General features: G+C 36.3%; 2 protein-coding genes across 3 annotated transcripts in view; one reads left to right on the top strand and one right to left on the bottom strand.

Annotated features, from left to right (window-relative positions):
• Positions 1-24,168, bottom strand: part of LOC136034859 (calpain-A-like) — a 72,827-nt gene extending 48,659 nt beyond the window's left edge. The window contains exons 1-2 of one of the 2 annotated variants that reach the window (XM_065716332.1): positions 23,950-24,168; positions 2,698-2,905 (exon numbers count right to left, since the gene is read on the bottom strand). In XM_065716332.1, coding sequence (XP_065572404.1) covers positions 2,698-2,877 — 180 coding nt within the window. In that variant the 5' untranslated portion in view covers positions 2,878-2,905; positions 23,950-24,168. Of the gene's footprint in view, positions 1-2,697; positions 2,906-21,320; positions 21,361-23,949 lie in introns of those variants that run through there. The other variant, XM_065716331.1, reaches the window with a different exon arrangement.
• A 233-nt stretch (positions 24,169-24,401) lies between these two features.
• Positions 24,402-24,819, top strand: part of LOC136034858 (general transcription factor IIH subunit 4-like) — a 54,631-nt gene continuing 54,213 nt past the window's right edge. The window contains exon 1 of the mRNA XM_065716329.1: positions 24,402-24,479. The gene's annotated coding sequence lies outside the window, so the exon portion shown is untranslated. The remainder of the gene's footprint in view (positions 24,480-24,819) is intronic.

The following is a 24,819-nucleotide window of genomic DNA, read 5'->3' as shown; positions in this document are numbered from 1 at the left end:
CAGAGAGCAGATCCATTCCAGTTATGTCAATCACGTATGTAGAACTTGTGCTTATTCTTCCCATCAAGTTTTCATCCCGATCTCTCCACTCTATGCATTTTCCAAGATTTCTGTTTCCCCCCTCTAACGCCTATATCCCCGGATCCGATTCGAATTGGAAATAGAGCATCTGAGACACAAAAACTTTCTATATATCAAGTTTCATTAAGATCCGATCATCCATTCGTAAGATAATACCCCAATTTTGACGTTTTCCAAGATTCCCGGTTTCTCCCTCCAACTCCCCCCAATGTCACCAGATCTGATCGGGATTTAGAATAAGCGCTCTGAAGCACAAGATCTTTCCAAATATCAAATTATATCAAGATCTGATCACCCGTCCGTAAATTAATAATACCTAATATTGCCGAATTACCCCCCCCCCTAAACTCACCCAAAGAGAGCGTATCTGGTCTGATTATTTTTAGCTACGTATCTAGGACTTGTGCTTATTCTTTACACCAAGTTTTATCCTTATCTCTCACTCTAAGCCTTTTCCAAAATTTCCGATTCACTCCCACTCCAGCTCCTCCAATGACACTGGTTCCGGGCAAAATCTGAAAAAGAGATCTCAGTTACGAGGTCCTTCTAAATACGAAATTTCATTAAGATCTGATCACCCGTTCGTAAGTTGAAAATACATCATTTTTTCTAATTTTTCCGAATTACCCACACACACACCCCACTCCCCCCTACCCCTCCGGATGGTCGAATCGGGACAACAACTATTTTTAATTTAATCTGATCTGGTCACTGATACACCTGCCAAATTTTATCGTCCTAGCTTATCTGGAAGTAACTAAACTAGCAGAACCAGGACAGACAGACATACTGACAGAATTTGTGATCGGTGTATATCACTTGGATAATAGCAAGTGCCATAAAAAAAAATGGTTTCGTAGCACTAGTTTTCACCCTCTAACTTCTAGTACCAAATACTAATTTTGCTTTTTTATTTATTAGTAACAAAACCACGCAAGTGAAGCTTTTGGTGAGCTACCGATTGATTTAGTTTGAGTACTTGATCAGTTCAGTTCAGTTTAGTTCATTCGGATTTATTAAAAAAAAATTATAACAGTCATAACATACATAATCTCTCATCTCTATGCAAAAACTGCATGCTGAGTCCCATATCACCTCAGAAATAAATACGCACTATGGCTCTCCCTCCACTTCTCGATACAACCATGGCCCCTACCAAAAACCATCCTTACAAGTCCCCACCTCTTCATCCAGGAGCAAACCACTCCAACCCCCACAAAAAAAACTCAATAATAACTAAAATCACTATTCTAATTAGATTCTTTATTCAAATTAAACTAATTTAAAACAAGATAATTTTTTATTCTCTTTTTGAAAGAACCAAGGGAGCTCCTACCTCTCAGTTCAAGCGGTAGAGTATTGTAAGCCTTAGAACGGACGATGCCAGGCGAAAAATCCGACCTCACTGTTGGCGTATGTCGAATATGTATATGTACAGATAGTCTTGTAATTGGAAGACGCTGTTCGGATACCAAACCGAATAGATTCCTAAAAGGCGGTGGAGAATCCAATATTATTACTACTACTATCTTACCAACAATATTCTTCATAAACAAATGACTATAAATCAATGGTTACCATCAAACTTTGGGCCATTAGTAATACTAAAATTCTGATATAAAAAATTTAGGATAGGAAATATAACATAGTTTATATAAATATAATATAGTTTAAAATAAAGTATAATTTTTATATAATATAATAAAAAATATAGGAAATAAAAACTAACTGTTTTTAAAACTTTACGCGTTTTAATTATTTTCGTTTCGGTTTAACTATGCTTTAGACATTGAATTCAAATTACTGCTTTGAGATATGTTTTCATTAGTTTCAGAACACAAAATGCACATAAGACCAAATTAAGATAAGGGGAAACTGGTATGCCCCCTCCAAAAAAATTGTTTAAACCATAATTTTGTCTTTAAAATTGCAATTTAGTATCTCCACTCTTTGAGAAAAATATTAACAATAATAAGTAAAGTAGTGCTTAAACACTATCATACTAGTGCGACAGTGGACGGTAAACAGGATGGGAAAACTAGTAAGGTAGTTCGGACCCAAGTCTTACATGGGACATTTAGTTAATTTCCATGAGAAGATATTGATGCTTAATGCATATTACAAAGTGATCTTTTTTTTCGGTTTACCGAGCCTCAGAAAGGTGGAAATGTTAACCCTTATGTAAATCAGTATCACGGGGAGTTCCACCTGCATTTTGTAGAGAAAACAGAATAGTAGCCCCTTCTAATGATTTTTTCTAACTGTATAAAAAGAGACTTTCATACTAATATAACCGAGCACTCAAAATTACTTTATTTAAGCTTCTGGAGTAAGTTGTGCCCTTAACATGGACAGTGTGTAGTAGACTTGAGCTCTACACAGGATAATTTTTCTAATAGTTGGCTGTTGTCGGTTGTGATAAACAATAGTTATGACGATTCAAAAGAATTCTACATCAGTCTAGCGTGAAGAGTGTTGTTTTAAATGGAAAAATCTATACCTAACATAACGTAACTTAGCGGCAAAATTTGCGTACATAGTTAGAAAGTTGGCCTGCGCAGTTGAGCGCACAAACACCCATTTCACACTCCATAAAATACTTAATTTCAAACTTACACGAACGATCTGCCATATGAGCTGTAGAGCTGAATCTCGTCTCCCATTCACCAAACCGTCCACTTCGATATTTCTTATGTTACACCCAACCGACTTAGCAGAATACAACGCTAAGGTCATATTTTCATAAATCTGATCCAACGTCAGACTTCCTTTATTTATAGATGCCTCGTGTATCATGTCTGGGGATAAGTGATTGATGGTCTTGCTAAAAAGAACACAACACTAAACAATAGACAATATAGCAATGTTCAAAATTGACTAACGAACATATTCCACATTAAACTTAATCAAGTTTACACCGTTGTTTTTAAAAAAACAAATAAGTTTGCCAATGTCAAGCAAATTTCTTCAGATTAAACTTTCATGTAGGATGCTTCAATCATCAGTATAATTTAAGTACAGAAAAGTATATCCTCCCTATTTGATTCCGTGTTCGTCCATTGCCTTTCTTGTGCTCCTTAAGACACATCCGTCAAAATTATCCGCTTCAAGAACAATCGAACACAACACTGCTTAACTCTTGGTTTAATACGAAACCAGCTGCTAACCTCATTTCCTTCCTTAAATGTAGAAGTGTTATTCTCGTATACAGCTCTAATCCTTTAATGTATTTGTCTGGTATACCATACAAGGATAAGACCTTTGCTAAAGCTCTCCTATCAACAGAATCGAGCGCTTGCTCATAATCTATAAAACTGAGGACCAAAGGTTTTTGATAACTCAGGCCTTTTTAAAACCACGCTATTCTTCTGTCATCATTTTGTCTACAGCGTCTCTCGGCTTAAAAGGCATCATTTCACGAACAAATTTGCAACCGACAGATACCAGGCTAATGCCTCAAAAAATAAGCCCACTCACTCTTATCATTCTTCTTACAAATTGTTTTAATTAGGATTCTTTAAAATCACTAGGTATTACCCCTTTAAGAAATATACTCATAATCTTATTTCTAACCTCAGAGCCACCATATTTCAGAAGCTTTGCAATGACACCAATGTGTCAAACATGTGTGGAACAATAATAAAAAACGCTAATAGATGGATCTCACATTCCGTCTCTGCTCTATTATAAACTTTATAAAAATCTATCATTGTTTCAGGTGATGAAGCCCACTTGGAAATAGCAAGCTGTTTTAAAAAAGTCACTTTCTGGATTATATTACTCCTGAATGATTTGATGTGATCCTGCCTTCTTAATTTGAAAAAAAAACTCATGAGTAAGGAGTAATATTCAAAGCAATATTTGGTATGGATGCATGTTTTTGCCTGGTATATAGCGTCGCTTTGGTTTTGAAAGTGGAGATAGATAAACGTAATGCTTCTGAACAGCAAGATATTATGTTAATATCTCGTAGATCTTTGACTAATTCAAGGACATTTCTTTCTGCCTTCCATATTACTAGGCCGTCTGCATAAAGCCCAAACGACGCATATTGTAGTTGAAGCTCAGATATGAATAATAAATATAGATGAAACAGAGGAGGACGAAAATTGATCCTTGGGTTAGGTCTTCTTTAATAGGGTGTTTGACTAATTCAAGGACATTTCTTTCTGCCTTCCATGTTACTAGGCCGTCTGCATAAAGCCCAAACGACGCATATTGTAGTTGAAGCTCAGATATGAATAATAAATATAGATGAAACAGAGGTGGACGAAAATTGATCCTTGGGTTAGGTCTTCTTTAATAGGGTGTTCCAGGCTCCTGCAATTTGTGAATGACACTACCTTATGCATTAACCCGATCAAAAAGTATGGCAATGGTTGCATTTCCATGATTAAAGGAGTTGGATATATCATGCTCTATGCAAGCAATATTGTCCTGTGAGCAGTGTCCCTTTCTGAATCATGTTTGTTCAAAGAGATAGAGATTGTTTATTTCCACACACAATTCAACCCTAGTTAAAGTATGTTGCTCCAGAATTTCACCTAGGGTTGTTGCCACTGAAATTGGTTTCTAGGATTGAATATTATTTGCAAGCTGGTAAGGCTTAAGGATGGGGTTAACAATGGCTATTTTCAATGATCTAGGATTTTATGATGGATTTAAATATGATAATAAATGTGCAGAAGTGGAAAATTAAATATCTCTGGAGCTTGTGTAATCTACTTTTGTGTTTGGGAGATAAAGATGACTGAAGTCAAGTACTGAATTAGCTTGGACAATGAAATAAGCATAGGCAAATATTTCGGCAATGAGCATTACGTGCGGCGAAGGGAAAACGTCCATTCCTTGAGCTTGGAATTACATACTAGTTTTGTTGCTTACTCCTCAAGGGGTGAAAGTTACATAGACGAGAAGTGATTTAGAGTCAGTCAATGGAGATACCATACTGCTTATCGAAGATCTTCGTTGCGTTGCACTAATTGTACTAGGGGCCCATTTCCTTTGTGGAGTCTCAGTGTTTTTCTTTAAAGTGGTAATATTTTCCCCGAGAGAAGGGCTGTATGCTTTTACAACTATGCCAAAAGGTAGGTTTTATTTTTGGGCAATTTTCAAAACTTACTGTCTTTCCAGGTACTTGGGACATGCTTTTTTGTCTAATGAATTATGATCTCTTTGGAATAAGCCCAATCAGGCTCAGAGCTACAGGATGGGTGTTAGTGTCCTTCAAGACAGACATTACATTTCCATCAATAACGAGACAGGCAAAATATACAGGACACTTTTACTCAGTATAGTTCCAGCTTCGTTTGGCTTATCAAGTCGGTGGGCCTCTAGCATTGGTATTTGTTCACCTTTAACATCCATTCGGCCTTCTTCAAGGTCTGTTACAAGGATTTCAAGAGGGCATAGCAATCAACAGATTGTGTAAAATTTGTCTTAAAATTGTATCCTTAAAAAATTAAATTAAAGAAAAAGTTTCTTCAACTGAAAAAGAGAGGAAGTAGGGAGCATCATTAAAGCTTCGCACGACCAGAAATTATAACGTACATAAGAAGGGTTGCTTCTCCTCAACACTTTTGCTTTTTACTCCAAAGCTGTGTAGTACTTTTAAAAACTTCTTATCCTTCTAATTGAACGAACACATTTTTTCAGGAATCGTTCGAAAAAATTGGGACAGAATTCAAAATTTAGCGTTAAGAGCGAGGTGTTGAGGAGGAGCAACCCCCTTTATATATGTAATAATTTCTATTCGTTTTCAATTTTATTGTTGCTCCTTATATTATTATTAATAAAAAAAGTATTTTTTTTAAATTGTTTTTTTAAATAGCCAAATGTCAGGAAAACTGGCAATACATCCAAGGAAAAGTCCTCCTCCCCAAGGATTTATTCTCTTGACAATTCGATCGTGGTGAAAGTTTAGCCCAAACAATTACCCTTAACATCTCCACGCGTAAAATTGAGTCGGCAAAGAGAAGGCAAGACATAAGAAGACTTTCGTATAGGAATTGTGGCAAATTCCTCCAGTGTTACATTTCCCCCAAAAAATTAAACTCCTGGAAACTTCCCTCCACAGAGCAAATCATTCCCATGGAAAATCTCACTAGCAAAAAATTCGACCCCCCCCCAACTCGAAAAATGCATGCATACTTCCCAATAACAAATACTATACGTAAACAATAGGGAAGTTTTCTTACTTTAAGACCTTTTCCCATGGGCTGTGGGGGAGTGGGTCTTGATGTCTCCAAAGGCATAGTTATTCAGCCTTTAAGGCACTAAGGTTAATGAAGGTACTCAATATTGGGCTAGGGATGACGTTTTCCAGTGGCTTGAAGGTAGGATTGAAACTCTTTTCATCGAAATAAAAATGAAGGGGAAAAAATTTGATTTTGGGATTGATTTATTTACTAAAATCCGTGATGTGATAATGGTTTTTTTTTTATTATTATTATTATTCGCAAAATTCGAATCATCATTGCATAAAATTAATAAAGAAAATAAAACGAAATTTATGATGGAAATTTTTTAAATAGATTTACTAAAAAGAACAAATAGGTCAGGTTTAGTTAGCTCTATAGTGTCCAATGATAGTTTTCCTCTTGTAGCTATTCCATCTCGGATTTCGCATCTTTTGGCGTCCTTAATTGAAATATTTTTTTCGTGAATGATGGTTTATTTGAAAGATACCAAGGAAATTGGATTGTGTCCGACGGGTCGGATCACCTGGTTTAATAAGTAAAATAAAGCTCAATCAGTCAAAGGAAAACAAACGAAATGAAAGGGCTTCGTTTTATCGTCAAATGCAAAATTAAAACCTAAAGAGTTTTGCAAATAAGATGGATGAAACAATTTGTTGAGCGTTACCATATCCGTATATCTACGGATATGGCAGTTCTGAAATTGGTTGATTGGATTAATGATGCATTTGAAGCTGGTCTCATACCAGCAGCGGTGTTTTTGGATAAAAAATGCGTTCGATACGGTTGACCAATGAGAGGTAATTCAAGCTTGTAACTCGATTGGGGTGAAAAGTTCGAGCCTGGAGTGGTTTTCATTGTATCTTCACAAATAAGTTCTTTTCTTTAAGTTCAAGTTTTTATTTCAACATTCACAAATAAATAAATAAAATTCAACACTTTCGCGCTTGGGAAAACCTATGAGGGTTTATATTCGCGCGAAAGTCCACATATCTACTTACCTATAATAACAAATCAAATCTCCTTACTCATTAATACACAACTCTCCCTCCCCCTTTCATTCCTCACAACCCTAGCTTATCCTCCTGCCCTCTCTAGCCCACGCGTACTTCCCGAGCCCACCCTTACCTCCCTAGCCCCACCCTTACCTCCTGAACCCACCCTTCTTCACCTAATCACCCTAGATAATTCAAACTAATCATATAGTTCAGAATGGATCACTATTATCTTCAAAAAGAAAATAAAGTACATGGTCCCACAAGGATCAATCCTGGGACCACTCCTTTTCATCATTTCCATTTTTGAGTGAAGCATTACCTGTCAGAGGCTGGGGTCATCCTATTTACAGATGACACTCGGCTCCTTCTGACAGCACCTTCACTTTTTTTTGTATAATAAAATTCATAGTGCAGTTTGTCTTGGAAAACCTGTCGCAGAAAAGCCATTCAAGTACGATTTTACGATTCTGATGAGGTTCCTGCTCATGAGCATTTTAAAACAAAAAAGTTAATGGATGTATCCCAAATTCGAGATTAGCAAGTTGCGATTTTCTCATATAAATATTTGAATCCCCTGCTCAACCCTGCTTTTGAATTTTTGTTTTTACTTTTAACAGACACTTTCATGATTATAATACAAGAAGAGCTGATAACTTAACTCATGAGTTTAGGAGTACTACTAAGGCATTTTTTTTTTGATTCGCCATTATCGGTCCCCATGTTTGGAATATATTGCCTGATTGTGGGAAAAACGTGCCTAGTCTTCCAGCTTCCAAGTCACGGGCAAGGAAGTTTCTTCTATCTCGAGAGTGATTTTGATGCGAAGCCCGCTCCACGGTGTCATTCTATTCAAGGCATTTCCCTGATTTCCTTTGCTGTGAATTTTTTATTTTCTATCTTCTTCTCGTCTTTTCCTTTTTCTCTTTTTTCCTCTCTTCCTTTATCAGTTGAGTTTCTTGTGTATTGAGTAGCGCGGTATGAATGTAGTATTAATTAGTTGAGGGTGATAACCTCGCTTACCCTTCCTAGATTATTGATTATTGAGAAACTAGAAGCAGGTACAGCATCTGGCACACAACAGCCCCCACCCGATTTCGAAAAACTGGCAGAAGAAGTCGGACCCCCCTCTTGTGACCACACTGAATACCCCCTACTGGAAGAAGATTATCACCTTTGCCGGCAAATCCAGCGGGAAGAAGTAGAAGATGCCATAAAACAAACTAGAGGTGGGTCTGTGCCAGGACCAGATGGAATTCCAGCAAAGGCTTTGAATGTACTACAAGTAGTTTTATTACCTCTGCTTCTGGGGTTGTATAACTTGGGTATGAAAGAAAAAAAGTGGCCTGGTCCTTGGAAGATATCTGTAGTTATCCCCCTATTTAAGAAAGATGATGCAAGTTTGAGCGAGAATTACCGACCAATCAGCTTAGGAAACTGTCTTGAAAAAATTTTGGACAAAATCTTAAACAAAAGGCTGAAATTATGGCTGGATGAGAGGCAAATTCTGAGAGAAGAGCAAGCCAGTTTTCGTAAAGGATACTCACCATCTGATCGAATTTTTGTTCTAAATGCATTGATTAGTAAGTATTGCAAGGGAAACGGAAAGTTGTACATGACTTTTCTTGATTTAAGTAGAGCATTTGACAATGTTGACCGTATAATTCTGTTTAGAACGCTTTTAGGAACAGGAATTCCGTCACCCTTTTTAAGGGTTCTTCTCTCGATGTATTGTTTGACCAGAAATGTGGTAAAGATAGCAGGAAGCGGTATATCTAGAGTTTTTTTAATGTAAAAGGTGTAAAACAGGGTAGTACCCTATCACCGAAACTTTTTGCTATTTTTATAAATGATCTTGCCGAATACCTTGAAAAAAGGTGGGCACCAGTTGTACACCTTGGAAATAAAGCATTATCGTTACTATTATTTGCCGATGATATTGCCTTGTTCGCCAGATCCAATTCAGAGCTACAAACTCTGTTAGATTTAACACCTGAATATTTAGAGGAAAAGAAACTGGAAATTAACACAAAAAAGACAGAGGTGATGATTTTTTGCCGTAGACAATCAACATGAAATAAAGATGAAGAAAGTTTTAATTTGAATGGTGAAGCTATGAAGGTTGTGTCTCAGGCAATATATTTAGGATTCCATCTAACATCGAACGGAAGATGGAGCAAACATATTTCGAAGATGGCAAATCGAGGAAAAGCAGCAATGGCAACGCTGTTCAGGAACAGTAATTTGACGGGAATAGGTGACTTAAAGATGCACAAAAACGTGTTCAACTCAAAAATAAGGCCAATCCTCCACTATGGAGGGAAAGTATGGGGCCTAGAAGTGGCAAATTCATTAGAAACTCTACAGCTACAATATTATAAACGAATGCTAGGTCTGCACGCCACAACTCACACACTTTTCATCAAGGGAGATTTGGGACTTTTCTCCATGAGAAAACATAGATAGATCCAATTAATTAAGTTTTGGCTGAAAATACTGCAATGTCCTTCCTCAAGACTCATCAGAGCAGCGTATGATGAATTACTTACCCAGGGACAAAAATCGTCATGGCCCTTCCATGTCAAAAAACTAATGGACAGCACAGGTCTATCGTATGCATGGAATGGAGGAGAGGGTCCAATCTCAGATCAAAAAGCCTTTCTGTTAGAGATCCAAAGAAGGCTGGAAGACCAAGAAATTCAGAAATGGTGGAATTACCTTAACCAGTCGGAAAGCTTAAGTTCTTACTGTAAGGTGAAAGAAAATTATGGTGAAGAGCTTTATTTTAAATTAGGGATTCCAAAAGAATCCCTGAGGTCTTGTATGCAGGTGCGAGCAAACTGTCTCCTTCTTCACAGTATTTGGAAAAATAGGTGCCACCCGGAAATGCGGTATACTTGCCCAATTTGCGGTGATCTTGATGGGCCAGACCATTTTCTTTTCAGGTGTCAGGGGCTAAATAAGCTAAGAGGGAACTTTCTTGGGGTGGGTGGTCGTGAGCCCCTTCTTGGAACTTTGAAGTCAACGTCGAAAATAAATATAGTAGCAGTGGCAAATTTTGTCCGGAAGGGTCCTGTAATTCGAAAGTCGATTGTTACATAATTTAGTTTGTTTGCTGTTATATATGTATGTATACGGCCTGAAAAATGGCTTTAAATACAGTCATTCATTCATATTGCCTTTCTTGGCAGGCGAAAGGCGAAAAGTGTTTGTTTTATTTTTATAAATGTATATCTCTGGTATCCCAAGTATACGCTGGTACACCCTGATTTAAACAAAAAAAAACCTTTAACATTGTTTTTTTTTTCAAAGATACAAAGGGGATGGTAATTTTCAAACTCTGGGTGTCAATTTTCCCTAGCCGATTAGCACCCATGGCAAGTTTTAATTACTGTATGATTGCTACCATAATGCTGCCAAGATTTGTTTAAATTGTTTGGATATTTTTTATCAGAACAACGCTCAACAAATAAGTCTATTTTTTTTCAAATACTCTAAATTAAATGCACTGTCGCTTTTTCAAATGTAAGGAATATTTCCAGGGGGATTCTCTATAGTGAAAATTTTTGCAGGGTGAGGGAAATTTATCTGCCAAATTTTTTATTGAACACAACTCTGTTTTGTTATTTTTCTAAATGAAAAACAACCCAAAGTACACTTAATGGGTGTTATATGTTACCTTATAATTGCCGCATAAAGTCAAATCTATAAAGTGCAATAAAATATAAAAATTGATCTTTTATGAGTCCTTTAACAGCTTTCTTTGATGTTCAAACGCCTCAATAGTAACGAGAGAAAATTGGAGGACGTATCTCTGCCGTAAAAAGGGATTTATTATTGTTGTTAAATGAGGGGAATTGCAATGTATAAGGTTTCAACAATGATAATTTAAAGGGTGTACTTTTTGATTTGCTAATAAGTCATTTTGAAATCAAATACAAATCAAGGACGTAATGCATGGGGCTGTTGGAATAGTGTCCTGTCCAAAGCAAGATTTTGTGTCCTATGATGGGTGCCGAAACTGAAGGAAGTGGAATGGGGATATGCACTTCAATATTAATTAGCTGGTAAAGAGTCCGAATCTATTAAAATCACCATCAACCACCCTAAAGTGTTTATAGTATACTACTGCTATATACACCAATTCATTGCTGACCGCCTTGGTAAATGCTGAGTCCACTCTTAATTTATGCTTGGTTGATGCGTCTATTGTTGATTTATGTGTTCTGTAATGTTTTTTAATCTAACTGAGTAGCCTCAGCAATGTAAGATGGCAAAACTTTTGATTCCTTAACTAGTTCCCTAGAAACAAGCTTTGTCCAGATTTAAACTTTCACGTGTTTTATAACGATATTAAAAATATAATTTGTATCAATTTTATTTGGTTTTAGCAGGATAAAAAAAAGAAGAAAAAATAAGGACAGAGCTCCTTCCTTTCTTTCTTTGGTTCAAGAACAACCTTTCGAGTCCTCCTAATCCCTTTGTTTATAGATTTATAGATCTTCTTGGTGCAAGAAAACAGGGTTATAAACTTTACAAAGCATAACAACTGAATTATTCCAGCTAATAATTTGATAGCATCAAAGCTGAATTATTTCTTTCCATTTTTGAGAGCTCAAATATTAAATTTTATACTAGATAGTTTCAACAGGCGTACATTCTTTGCCATTTTCCCAGAAAAAAAAATGTAGAGCTTTTTTCCGTGTGTGTGCTATGTTTTGAACGGAAACTACATCTTCATCAAAAAGATGAAATAACAAGCGAACAATTTCATGTGTGACAGGTTTCAACCATATGCTACGTCATACCAAAATTCAAGAGAACAAATTGACGTTTAATATCAAGATGACGTCATGTGTCATGCTAAAAGTGATAATATAAATTGATGCCTAAGCCAGTTCATATCAATTTAATATAGAGTACAATGCCGATAACATCGACACACAAAAAAAAAAACGTTGCTTGGAAACAGCTTCTAATCTTATGCAAAGCAAACGATCACTTAGCAAAGATGACCAAGGCGACAATTTTTTACCTTCAAAGCGTAGAAAATTTTCAAGCTTTACATGTTTACAATGTGGGCAATTGCCTTATGATAAGCCTTTACATATGGCTGCCTTAAGAAACCAACTCAGCGAATTGAAATATCATTTAAACAATGGAGCAAACCCAAACACAACGAGTTGTTGCGGACATACCCCGTTGCATTATGCTCCTGCTCAAAACGGACCAGATGGGTGTTCGCAACTAATTTTATATGGTGCCAAAGTTGATGCTTTAATCTATGGGGATCATACGCCTTCTTTATACTATGCTTCCCAGAACAGAGACCTAGACCTAGATGTTTGTCAACTATTGATTTCAAAAGGTGCCAGTGTAGATATCCCAAACTATCACGGAAAAACACCTTTGCATTACGCTGCTGAGTCTGGTAACATAAAAATCTGCCATATGTTAATTTCAAACGGTGCTACTATTGATGCGATAGATTCAGAGGACCGAACGCCTTTGCTTATTGCTGCTCTTGGTGGAAATCTTGATATTTGTCGGCTACTTATTGAAAAGGGTGCAGCAATCGAGGCCATAAAGTTAAAAAATCCCGATGAAGATTCTGATGATCGTTTTTGTACTCACACGCCATTGCATATAGCTGTTGAGTCGGGAAACCAAGATATCTGCAATATATTAATTTCAAACGGTGCTGCAATTGATGCCATAGATATTTTGGGTCGGACACCTCTGCTTATAGCTGTTCTTGCTGGAGATCTAGATATTTGTCAGCTACTTCTTGCAAAAGGTGCTACCACCGACGCCATAAAGATAAAACCGGACGATTTTTATAATATTTGGACTGACATACCTTTGCATATAGCTGTTGAGTCTGGAAATCTAGATATTTGTGAGTTACTAATTTCAAAAGGTGCTACAATCGATGCCAGGAATTATTTTGGTACAACACCTTTACATTTAGCTGCTGCGACAGGAAATAAAGATATTTGTCAGTTACTAATTTCAAAAGGTGCGACAATAGATGCAATAGATTCCCGTGGAAAAACACCTTTACTTAAAGCAGTTGAGACTAAAAATCTAGACATTTGTCATCTACTAATTTCAAAGGGTGCTGCATTAGATATCACAACCTTTGAAGGTGAAATGCCTTTACATGTAGCAGTTCGTACAGAAAATCTAGAAATTTGTCAGCTACTGATTTTAAAGGGTGCTAGGATAGATGTGGTAGATGGAAATGAGGAAACACCTTTACATTACGCTGCTAGCCGTCAACTGCTCGAAATCTGTCAGCTACTGATTTCGAAGGGTGCTACAATCGATGCCAGGAGTTATTATGGTAAAACAGCTTTACATTTAGCTGCTGCGACAGGAAATAAAGATATTTGTCAGCTTCTAATTTCAAAGGGTGCTGCATTAGATATAAAAACCTTTGACGAAGGTGAAATGCCTTTACATATAGCAGTTCGTACAGAAAATCTAGAAATTTGTCAACTACTGATTTCGAAGGGTGCTACAATCGATGCCAGGAGTTATTATGGTAAAACAGCTTTACATTTAGCTGCTGCGACAGGAAATAAAGATATTTGTCAGCTTCTAATTTCAAAAGGTGCGACAATAGATGCAATAGATTCCCGTGGAAAAACACCTTTACTTAAAGCAGTTGAGACTAAAAATCTAGACATTTGTCATCTACAAATTTCAAAGGGTGCTGCATTAGATATCACAACCTTTAATGGTGAAATGCCTTTACATATAGCAGTTCGTACAGAAAATCTAGAAATTTGTCAGCTACTGATTTTAAAGGGTGCTAGCATAGATGGGGCAGATGGAAATGAGGAAACACCTTTACATTACGCTGCTAGCCGTCAACTGCTCGAAATCTGTCAGCTACTGATTTCGAAGGGTGCTACAATCGATGCCAGGAGTTATTATGGTACAACAGCTTTACATTTAGCTGCTGTGACAGGAAATAAAGATATTTGTCAGCTTCTAATTTCTAAGGGTGCTACAATCAATGTCCGGGATTCTTGTGGTACAACACCTTTATATGAAGCTTTACATACAGAAGGAGGATCACCTTTTATAATTGCTATTGAAACTGAAAATCTAGATATATCCCAGCTACTCATTAGAAAGGGTGCAACAATAGATGGTATACGTTCTTGCAATGAAAAACCTTTACATATAGCTGTTAAGACTGGAAATATAGATATTTGTCAGCTACTAATTACAAGTGGTGCTAAAATTGATACTTTAAAATCTTCGCATAAAACACCACTACATGTCGCTGCTGCACCTATCAATCGAGATTATCAGCTACTTATTACAGCAGGTGCAACGGTGCATTTCACCTTAAAATCAATTTGCAAGAATTTAATAGCTAAAAAGTATAAAGAACGGTTAGGTGTTAATTATTATTATTACGTTAGTATTTTAGACATTCCAAAAAAATTGAAACATTACCTATGCCCTCCATTTTCCCGAGGAAAGAGTAGTAAACAAAGGTAATTAATTTGAATATTACTGCTTGTATGGTAGATATGGAATATTATTGCCACAATTTCCAAATGAAATGGTTTGCCTTTTTCTTAGGACATCATTTGTTCTCTGAAGAGTTTCATAAGCGTACTTGAAACTTGAACTCGTGCTTTGCTCTAGCTTCTTTCGATGTATGCGATGATCGACCATAAATGGTCGCAATATATTTAGCTTTAAAGCGACTGGACAAATTTTTCACAAAATAATTTAGCAGCACATCCGTCATAAACTACTGAAGGTAAAATTGAGACACCTTAATATGACCAAATGCATTGAGTTATTAGAATTTGTTTTATACAATACTTATATAAGATTTGGTGGTGATTTGTACAAGCAAATTGTGGGAATTCCCATGGGGGGGGGGGGAATGCCAGCCCATTTATTGCTGACTTGTTTTTAAGTCAACTAGAATATAAATATATGATGGATAAGAATAATCCAAATAATTTAAAACATGTTTTGTCAAATAATAAAAGATATTTAGATGATATTTTGGTCTTAAATTGTAAGGATTTCATTGATATTTCTAAAAATATATATCCATCAGAGCTTACTCTAGAACCTAGTCATGGCGCTGATCATGAAGATCATTTCTTAGATTTAAATATTAATATTTGTGATAATAATAAATTAAGTTTTAAAATGTATAATAAAACGGATGATTTTGATTTTGAAGTGATTAGTTTCCCATTCCCTGAAAGTAATATACACTCAAATATCACGTATTCGGCGTTTTTCTCACAGTTACTTCGTTATGCAAGGATTTGTAGTAATTATATTGATTTTAAAAATAGATGTAAAATCTTAAGCCAAAAATTGATGTCAAGAGGTTTTTCTGCAAATAAATTAACTTGGCAATTTAAAAAATTTAGTTTTCATTATAACGAACTTTTAAATAAATATCAAAAGAATTATCTGGAAAAACTTAAAGAAATTTTCAACTAATTTCGGAGGTTCGACAAATGATCACGCAGCGCCATTTATTTTGAATTGTTTCTAATAGAGCGTTTTTTTTTTAAAAAATAGCCATATGGTAAAGATGAATTCTATAATTGTTTAGTTCATTCAATTTTTTTTTGCAATGTGTTAATATTTGTGATTTGGTAAAATTTATCATATTTAGTTTACCTATTGTTGCTAAAAAGAGGGATATATTAACAGGATAAGCTTGTTTTGGTGTTACTTGGTTGTTTTACATTTGGTTTTTTTTTCATAGGCATGTATTTTGGGGGTGATACCTGACACAGGGATGCCATGGATATTCTGTGGTAGCCACAACACTTGGCTGGGTAGAAAGTTTAAAGTGGCGAAACCCTATAGGCAAGTGTATTCTCCTGATGAGCCCTTGTGTTGGGTTGTTGCCTCTGAATTATTTGTCTTAATTATTTTTTCTATTGTTTGGTAAATGACGACTTATACTTATTGACGACATGACTGCCTGTCCAGGGATTATTCTTTATGGTTGATTATGTATGGCTATGCTGTTTGACCTATGTGATTGTATGGATGAGTAGGGTTAAGGCCTCATTCAAGTGCTGGTCTATAGTAATCACTAATTTAGGAAAACACTCTTTTCATGATATATTAAACTGTGAGATAAAACTGTTTTTCTTTATTTTTTGCATTATCCCTAATCTTGTGTTACCCTAAGTGTTAATTTAAGGGACCTTCCTCAGTGCTGTGATTGATATATTTATACTTTTGGGCCATTCATTTATTTTCAATTCTCCAGGGAATTGCACATCTTCCCGTTCTTCATTATTTACCTATACAGTATTGCCGGTCTATATTTGCGAAGTATCTGTTTTTTGATAAAGCCACAGATTACGTAAGCTGAATAGTTTATTTTCTACATTTGGGGAAACCTGTGCAGAAGAGAATGATAACAAACACGAAGAGCCGTATTGGTACCGGCGGGATATCCATCCTTAAACTGCTGGGGATAGGCAATTTGAGTATCCGCACTTCCCACAGGTCGAAATTCCCCCCCAAGTTCTGAAAACCCCGTGATAAATTGATATCTGTTGGCTGAAAGTTTTTTTCCCCGCATTAAAAAAAAGGCAGCGCTTTTTTTCTCATATCATGCCGCCACCAAGCAAAATTAAGGCCACATCAAGTAGAAGACCAAAAAGGACTCATATAAGTCCGAAAAAAGGATCCGACAATTGTCTTGCCTGCGATATTACATTAGAAAATGATTCTTATGCCATTCTTTGTGATGGGTGTGACAAGTGGATATGTACCCAGTGTCTAGACATACCTGAACCTGAATATCTGCTTATCACGAAAATCTCCCGACGTGTAGATATTTGTATCAAGTGCCCAGCATGTAAATACGGATCAACATCTGTTAATACTCAAAATCCAAGCGTTGAGAATATCGTAAAAGCTACAATAAATAGCATGAAAAATGAGATCATTGATAAAATCCCATCTCAAGCGGCCTTTCAAGAAATTGTCCATGCATCTTTAAAAGACTTGGAAACATCACTAAAAGCTGAAATCTCACAAACTGTCAGTGAGATAAAATCACAAGTGTCAGCACTGGAAACCCGGGTGTCCGAAAAATGCTCGCTCTCTGAAATGCGTTCCGAAGTCCAGACGGTAGTTCTTCTAGAGACAACAAGCATCAAAGCCAATCTTACCCAGCATCTTGATAGTGAGATCCAGCGCCACTTTTCTGAAGAAAGGGACAGACAACTTAGAGCCCTTAACATTGTTGCGTTTGGGATCCCTCCGCGACAAAATGACCAACTATTCATCAAGTCTTATATTGATCCAAAGTATAAGCTCAGAGACGTTCACATCAATAATGTGAGAAGACTTCCGATCCCTACTAACTCTCTGCCATTTTCACGCCCTCCTCCTGTCCTTTTTACTGTCCCAAGCCTGGACATCAAAAGGTCAATCATCAACCGCTCCCGCGAGCAGCACGAGGATATTCAATTTCGTGGTGAAGCATCCAAGACGGAGAGATACAGGAGAAAGGCTTTAGTTGAGGAATTGAAAAGAAGAATAAGCTCAGGTGAGCCCAACCTCATGATCTTCAAGGGCCAAATCGTTCCAAAAAACGAGGCTGCTCATCGCAGTTGGGAAGCGCCACCCCGGCTTCCTCCAAAGCAATCCACGATGGAAACCTAGTTATATTATCGCATCTTCATGTAAATAGTTTTGTTTCCCCAGTGCTTCGTTTTGATAAATCGTCAGTTGATATTTCTTGTGAAGCTTCATCCAATCCTTCTCCAAATGTTTCCCAAGTCGATTTAAGTGCTATTTCTGCTAATGTTAATTCAAATGTTATATCTAATAATTTGCTCGTGTCATGTCAGAATTCACCAGATTCAAGTTTTTCAAGTACTATATCTGATGTTACCTCTGAGTCTCAACAGCCAAATTTCCCGAGTCAGAAGCCCCTTTCTGGAAATACTTTCCGTGTTCTTTCAAGCAATGTTGACTGTCTGACAAATAAGTTTCTAGAATCCGGAGTGCTTCTTAGGGAAGAAGCAGCAGATATTGCGAGTTTTGTTGAATTGTTACCGAAGCATAGTTTTTTGGCGGTTACTGAAACATCCCTACAGATCTCGGGATATCAACTATTTAGCAACTTGGAGCACTCAAGTTGTCGAAGAGGAGTTGGTGTTTATGTAAGAGATAGTATCCAGGTTAGTGTTGTAAATCCTACTATGCTTGATATATCTTTGATAGAAAGTGTATGGCTTGATATCTCCATTGCTAATAAAAATTTGCGTCTTGGGTGCGTTTATCGAAGTCCAAGTGCTCCTTCCCTTGAAGATAGTGAATTGGCCCTCAAAACTATCATTGATGAAATGACATCTTCAATATCCCTTCCTAGCTCATTTGAGTTAATAATCACTGGAGACTTTAATTTTCCTGCAATTGAGTGGGTTGAAGGAACTGGACATATTACATCTAATAGTAGAGACTCACCTTTTTTATCTTGCCTATCAAATAATTTTCTTCATCAGACTATTGATAAGCCTACACACTATAGAGCTGATCAGAATCCCTCGCTGTTAGACCTCGTCATTTTGCGTGATACTGATTCCCTCATTCATAATGATTATTTACTGCCAATTGCTAGTAGTGACCACCTAGTTATTATGTCTGTGCTGTCCCTAAATAGTCGTCCTCAACCTAAATTTCGTCCTCAGACTTTCACCGACTACGAGGCAATACAGCAGGAACTTTCATCTGCAAGCTGGTCAATGATTATCATCAGTGACATCAATGAGTCGTGGTTAAATTTCAAAAAAACTCTTCTTGCTCTTGAAAATAAACATTCCAGGGCTATTTTTAGGAAACAGCCCAAAACACTTCCCTTCCTTACTAAGGAAGCTAAGAAGCTGATTAACCAGAAATCTAGAGCTTGGAAACGGTATATGAAGAAGAGGAACCAGGAGACCCTGCCATTTTATAATGCAGTACGGAATCGTGTAACAGATTCTGTAAAAAAAAACTGAAATCTGCCAACAAGGAAAAATTAGCTTCTGAGATCAAGTTAAACCCAAATCTTTTTGGAGACATGTCTCTTCTAAAAACCCAAATAATCATACTATTCCTGACCTTGTTGACCACAGTGTACTACACTCATCTCCAATAGACAAGGCTGACATTCTAAATGCACAATTTGCTTCTGCCTTTACCCAAAATTCAGGCACCTCCTCACCAGATCCTCCATCGTATGAAGTGCTTTTTCCTATGCCTGGTCTGTCAGTAAGTGAAGTAATGGTTTTCAATAGCCTTGAGAAGCTTGATGTAAATAAGTCAAAGGGACCAGACGGTGTTCATCCACGTCTTCTTAGGGAGTGTCGAAAAGCTCTCAGCTACCCCCTGTGCATGCTGTTCCGGTTATCTCTTCAAAATCGGGAACTACCGCATGATTGGAAAACATCTTATATAACCCCGATCCATAAAAAGGGACCAAGAGACTCACCAGAAAATTACTGTCCTATAAGCATCACCTCTGCAGTTGTTAAGGTGCTTGAGAGATTTGTTAAAAAAGCTCTAATTGAACATCTTGAGGTCAATAATATCCTTTCCACATCACAACATGGATTCAGATCTGATATATCTCTAGACACTAACCTTATCCAAACATATGAATTAGTGACTACACTGCTTGATGAGGGTTTTCCTGTCAAAATGATTCTTCTTGATCTGTCCAAAGCATTGGACAAAGTTTGTCATGAATTTCTCATAATAAAATTGAGGGCTGCAGGTGTCAACGAAGTTGTTGTACACTGGATTATGGGCTTCCTTTCTGAAAGATCACAGAGTTTCAGAGTTTTTGATTCGCAAGGAACTCCTCATTTCTCTTCTCCCACAACTGTATTAAGTGGCGTGCCCCAGGGCACTATTCTTGGACCAACACTTTTCAACTTCTATGTTAACGAACTACCCCCCCTTCTTTCAAATCTTATTACCCTTTACGCTGATGACTCAAAACTAGTTGGAAAAGCGGCTACTCCCTCTGACCAGCAACCAATTCAAACAGATCTTGATAGTCTAGAAAGATTGGCTAACATGTGGCTTCTGACTTTCAATGTTGACAAATGCCATGTAATCCATTTTGGCAAAAATAACAAGCATCATAAGTATTTCCTTCAAGACAACTTCCTTTCTGCTGTTTCCAATGAAAGATATCTTGGGGTTATTGTAGATCACCAATTAAAGTTTAGCAGCCATGCTAAGTCTGTTTCATCTTCTGCAAATAAAAACCTCAGTATCATAAAAAGAACCATCTCCAGCCGACACCCTAGAGTTCTTATGAAGTTATATAAGGCGCTTGTACGTCCACGCCTGGAGGTTGGAATGTCATTGGCAGCCCCTTTCTTCAAAAAGATAGGAAGTTGCTTGAGGATGTCCAGCGTCGTGCCACTAAGATGGTTACCAACATGAATAAATCTCCATACAAAGAAAGACTACGTCGTTTGAAGCTGCCAACGCTGACATACCAACAGAAAAGGGGTGACATTATTTTAACCAAAAAAATCCTCTCTAAAAATACCCTTCCCGGTCTCTTTGCACAGCCCTTGCATTCTAGTGCTAGAGGACATTCTTTGAAGCTCTCCATGCAGTGTTCCACGAGTAGACATAGAAGCCACTTCTTCAGCCAAAGAATCATCAATATGTGGAACCAGCTCTCTGAAGAAACAGTTTCTGCTACTTCAACTGACATGTTCAAGTCCCACCTTGATAGGGAATGGCTCTGCCAGGAGTTCCTTTACAATTGGGAAGCTGCAGAGTCCTCCACAAGAGTCTAATCTAACAGCCACAATCTACACAAACGAATTCTTTTTTCTCATGGAGCATCACAAGGATGGATAATCCTTATATCGCTCCAAGCTGCAATTTAAGGTAATTAAGCTAATATAGGCTACAGGGGTGGGGATAAAGTCCATTTGTAGGCTAACAGAAATGGATGGCATATTTGGATTCAGGATGAAATTATGATGCTAGCAGTAATTTTATTTCTTACCTATCTGAAAAATCCATTTAAAGATCTATTTGAAATAATATTTCCCTTCTTCCCCTGTGTTCTTTTAATTGTCTGATTACTTATCTGACTCTAGAAGGAAAAGAAATAGAGGTAGGTACTTCAAAATACCTTCCTGGGACATACTTTAGCCTGTAGACACATCCCTGAAAGTTTCATTTTCCTAGCCTAACCTCTTTCAAAGATAGCCAAAAGTAGCTAAAGTAAAATTTTACCCCTACTTTACCTTAAAAATCCAGTTTAAATAGCAATCTCAAAAAATATAGACTACTAGCTGTTGGGGTGGCGCTTCGCGCCACCCCAACACCTAGTTGGTGGGGGCGCTTCGCGCCCCCCCCAAGCCCCCCCGCGCGCGTAAGTCGTTACGCGCCATATTAGTTACGCGCCATTGTAGTTGTGTCCCTATGTCCCACCTGTGAATATATATATATATATATATATATATATATATATATATATATATATATATATATATATATATATATATATATATATATATATATATATATATATATATATATATATATATATATATATATATATATATATATATATATATATGTTTTTAACTACGTAAAACTTGCGAATATACAACATTCTTTGCTGTCCCATTGTCTGTGCATATAAATAGATTGTCAGGTTTACCGACTCTTGAACATGCAACATATAATGGTCCATGGGAAAACAATCCGTATTCAGATCTATACCTCATGATTCTAATGATTGCCCTTGGGCTTTGTTGATGGTGATTGCTAATCGACCATTCCCTGAGTCGCCATCGTCATTTATATATCCCCCTGTGCACCCCGGCGTCCCCTTTGTAGTTATGTCCCTGTGTCCCGGTCGTCATTTATATTCCCTGTGTCCCGGTCGTCATTTGTGTCCCGGTGTTCCAGTCTGTGATTTCTCTTTGAGTGTCCCGGGCGTCATTTATATTCCTTGTGTCCCGGTGTCCCGGTCGTCATTTATATCCCCCTGTGCCCCCCGGCGTCCCCATTGTAGTTGTGTCCCTGTGTCCCGGTCGTCATTTATATTCCCTGTGTCCCGGTCGTCATTTGTATCCCGGTGTCCCGGTCTGTATATACATTCGTTTTTTAGTTTTGTTTTTCTCCTTTATTTTTTTCCTTTTTTCTTTTTTTTCTTTTTTAGTTTATTTAGATTTTTAGATTTTTTAGTTTTTTTATTAGTTTTTAGTTTTTTTGTAGTTTTTACCATTTTTTTAGTATTTTTAGTTTTTTTTTTTTACTTATGTCCTGGTCGTCATTTATACTCCCTGTGTCCCGGTCGTCATTTGTGTCTCGGTGCTTTGTTGATTGCTAATTTATATTATATTTATATTTATATTTTTTATATTTATTAATATTTTTTTAGTTTTCTTTTTCTCTTATTTTTCAGTTTTTTCCTTTTTTTTAGTTTTTTCTTTTTTAGTTTTTAGTTTTTTTTTGTTTTTTACCTTTTTTTAGTTTTTTTAGTTTTTTTAGTTTTTTAGCTTTTTTAGTTTTTTTATTAGTTTTTAGTTTTTTTTTAGTTTTTGCCTTTTTTTGTTTTTTCAGTTTTTTTTTAGTTTTTAGTTTTTTACCTTTTTTTTAGTTTTTTTTAGTTTTTTAGCTTTTTTAGTTTTTTTCTTTTTAGTTTTTTTTGTAGTTTTTACCTTTTTTAGTTTTTTTTCTTCTTTTGTATTAGTGTGAAATAATTCAGACGTCATATGCGGACAAACACGACGTCACTCGACAGACAGACAGACAGACATAACCCACAAACAACTTATTTTGATATATATTTATTCATATTTTTTTAGTTTTCTTTTTCTCTTTTATTTTTCAGTTTTTTCCTTTTTTTTAGTTTTTTTCTTTTTTAGTTTTTAGTTTTTTTTAGTTTTTTACCTTTTTTTAGTTTTTTTTTAGTTTTTTTTAGTTTTTTAGCTTTTTTAGTTTTTTTATTAGTTTTTATTTTTTTTGTAGTTTTTGCCTTTTTTTATTTTTTTCAGTTTTTTTTTAGTTATTAGATTTTTACCTTTTTTTAGTTTTTTTTAGTTTTTTAGCTTTTTTAGTTTTTTTTTCTTTTTAGTTTTTTTTGTAGTTTTTACCTTTTTTAGTTTTTTTCTTCTTTTGTATTAGTGTGAAATAATTCAGACGTCATATGGGAACAAACATGACGTCACCTGATCCACAGATCCACACACAGACAACTTATTTTTATATATATAGATATAAAAGGCTATAGGTATTGGCCTAATCATTCTAAATTTTTTCAACTAAAAATTACAGGATGGTGTAGAAACTAGGCCTGTTTGATATGGTAATGTATGACTAACTCGCCAATGTGATAGCTGCCTTCCCAAGAACCAACCTTTTTTAATAACCAAAAAACTTTTGTTCTGACTCCCTATGAAGCTTAGCCTATGCAAGACGGGCCTAGAACACCAAAAACCCATATGTTGTAGTTGTAGTTCTCTACAACTAGTTGTAGTTCTCTACAACTACAACAACCAACCTTTTTTAATAACCAAAAAACTTTTGTTCTGACTCCCTATGAAGCTTAGCCTATGCAAGACGGGCCTAGAACACCAAAAACCCTTTAGACCCTAAGGAATATGCATAAGATTACTTACAGGTCACTGAAAAGCTAAGATTATTTCCACTATTTACAGTTTCCTTGTCTTTTCTCTAGACCTAACGATTTTCACAATTAACGATTTCAGTGAAGTGAAGTGAAGTGAATCGCCGAAAGACCCCCTCTGTGTTTTAACACCTTAGGGTCCATGCACTTCCACAATTGTATTTTTACAATTCGCTGCGAAAAGTTTACAACGTCCTTTTTCTATCAATCAATCTCAAAAATTCACAAACTAAATTTATACTTTCAACCGATTGACGATTTCCTCCTACACTTAACTACCCTTCAATTAACGATTTCAGACCTAACGATTATTTACATTTAAAAAAAATATGTAACACTGACGTCAATTATCCTCGATAATCTTTTTTTTAGGTTAGAAAGTGCAAGCCCACGGACAAGTAATCCTGAGCGTTCGAGGGGGTAATCCGAATAACCCCTGACGTCATGTGCCTCTCATAAAACCCTTGGATTATTCAGATAAATAATCGGACAAGAAGAACACAGGGGAAGAAGGGAAATATTGAGGGTGTTCCAGGTGAAAAATCAAATAACTTTAAAGTAACTAGAGAAGTTACTTGAATTTTACATTCAGCAGGAACGGCTTTTGAAGTAACTTAGGTCTTATTCAGATAGAAAAAAATATTACGACCAAGATTTTGTTAACATTTGTTTTAGACTCATTTAGTCTGAATTTAGAATAACTTCCTGTGCGTAAGTCCTTGTAAATATTGTAGCTGAGGCCATCGACCAGTAGAGGAAACTCTTAGAATATTTTGGAACAGATCTTGAAATCAACAAAATTAGATACACTCTAGGGGTGTATGAATAGGATATTCTAGGCTAGTTGCATGTTTGAACTTGT

The sequence above is a fragment of the Artemia franciscana genome, chromosome 13, assembly GCF_032884065.1.
Source record: "Artemia franciscana chromosome 13, ASM3288406v1, whole genome shotgun sequence".
NCBI lineage: Eukaryota > Metazoa > Arthropoda > Branchiopoda > Anostraca > Artemiidae > Artemia > Artemia franciscana.
Note: the sequence above shows the minus strand (reverse complement) of the source record. Positions and strands in the feature narration are given on the sequence as shown.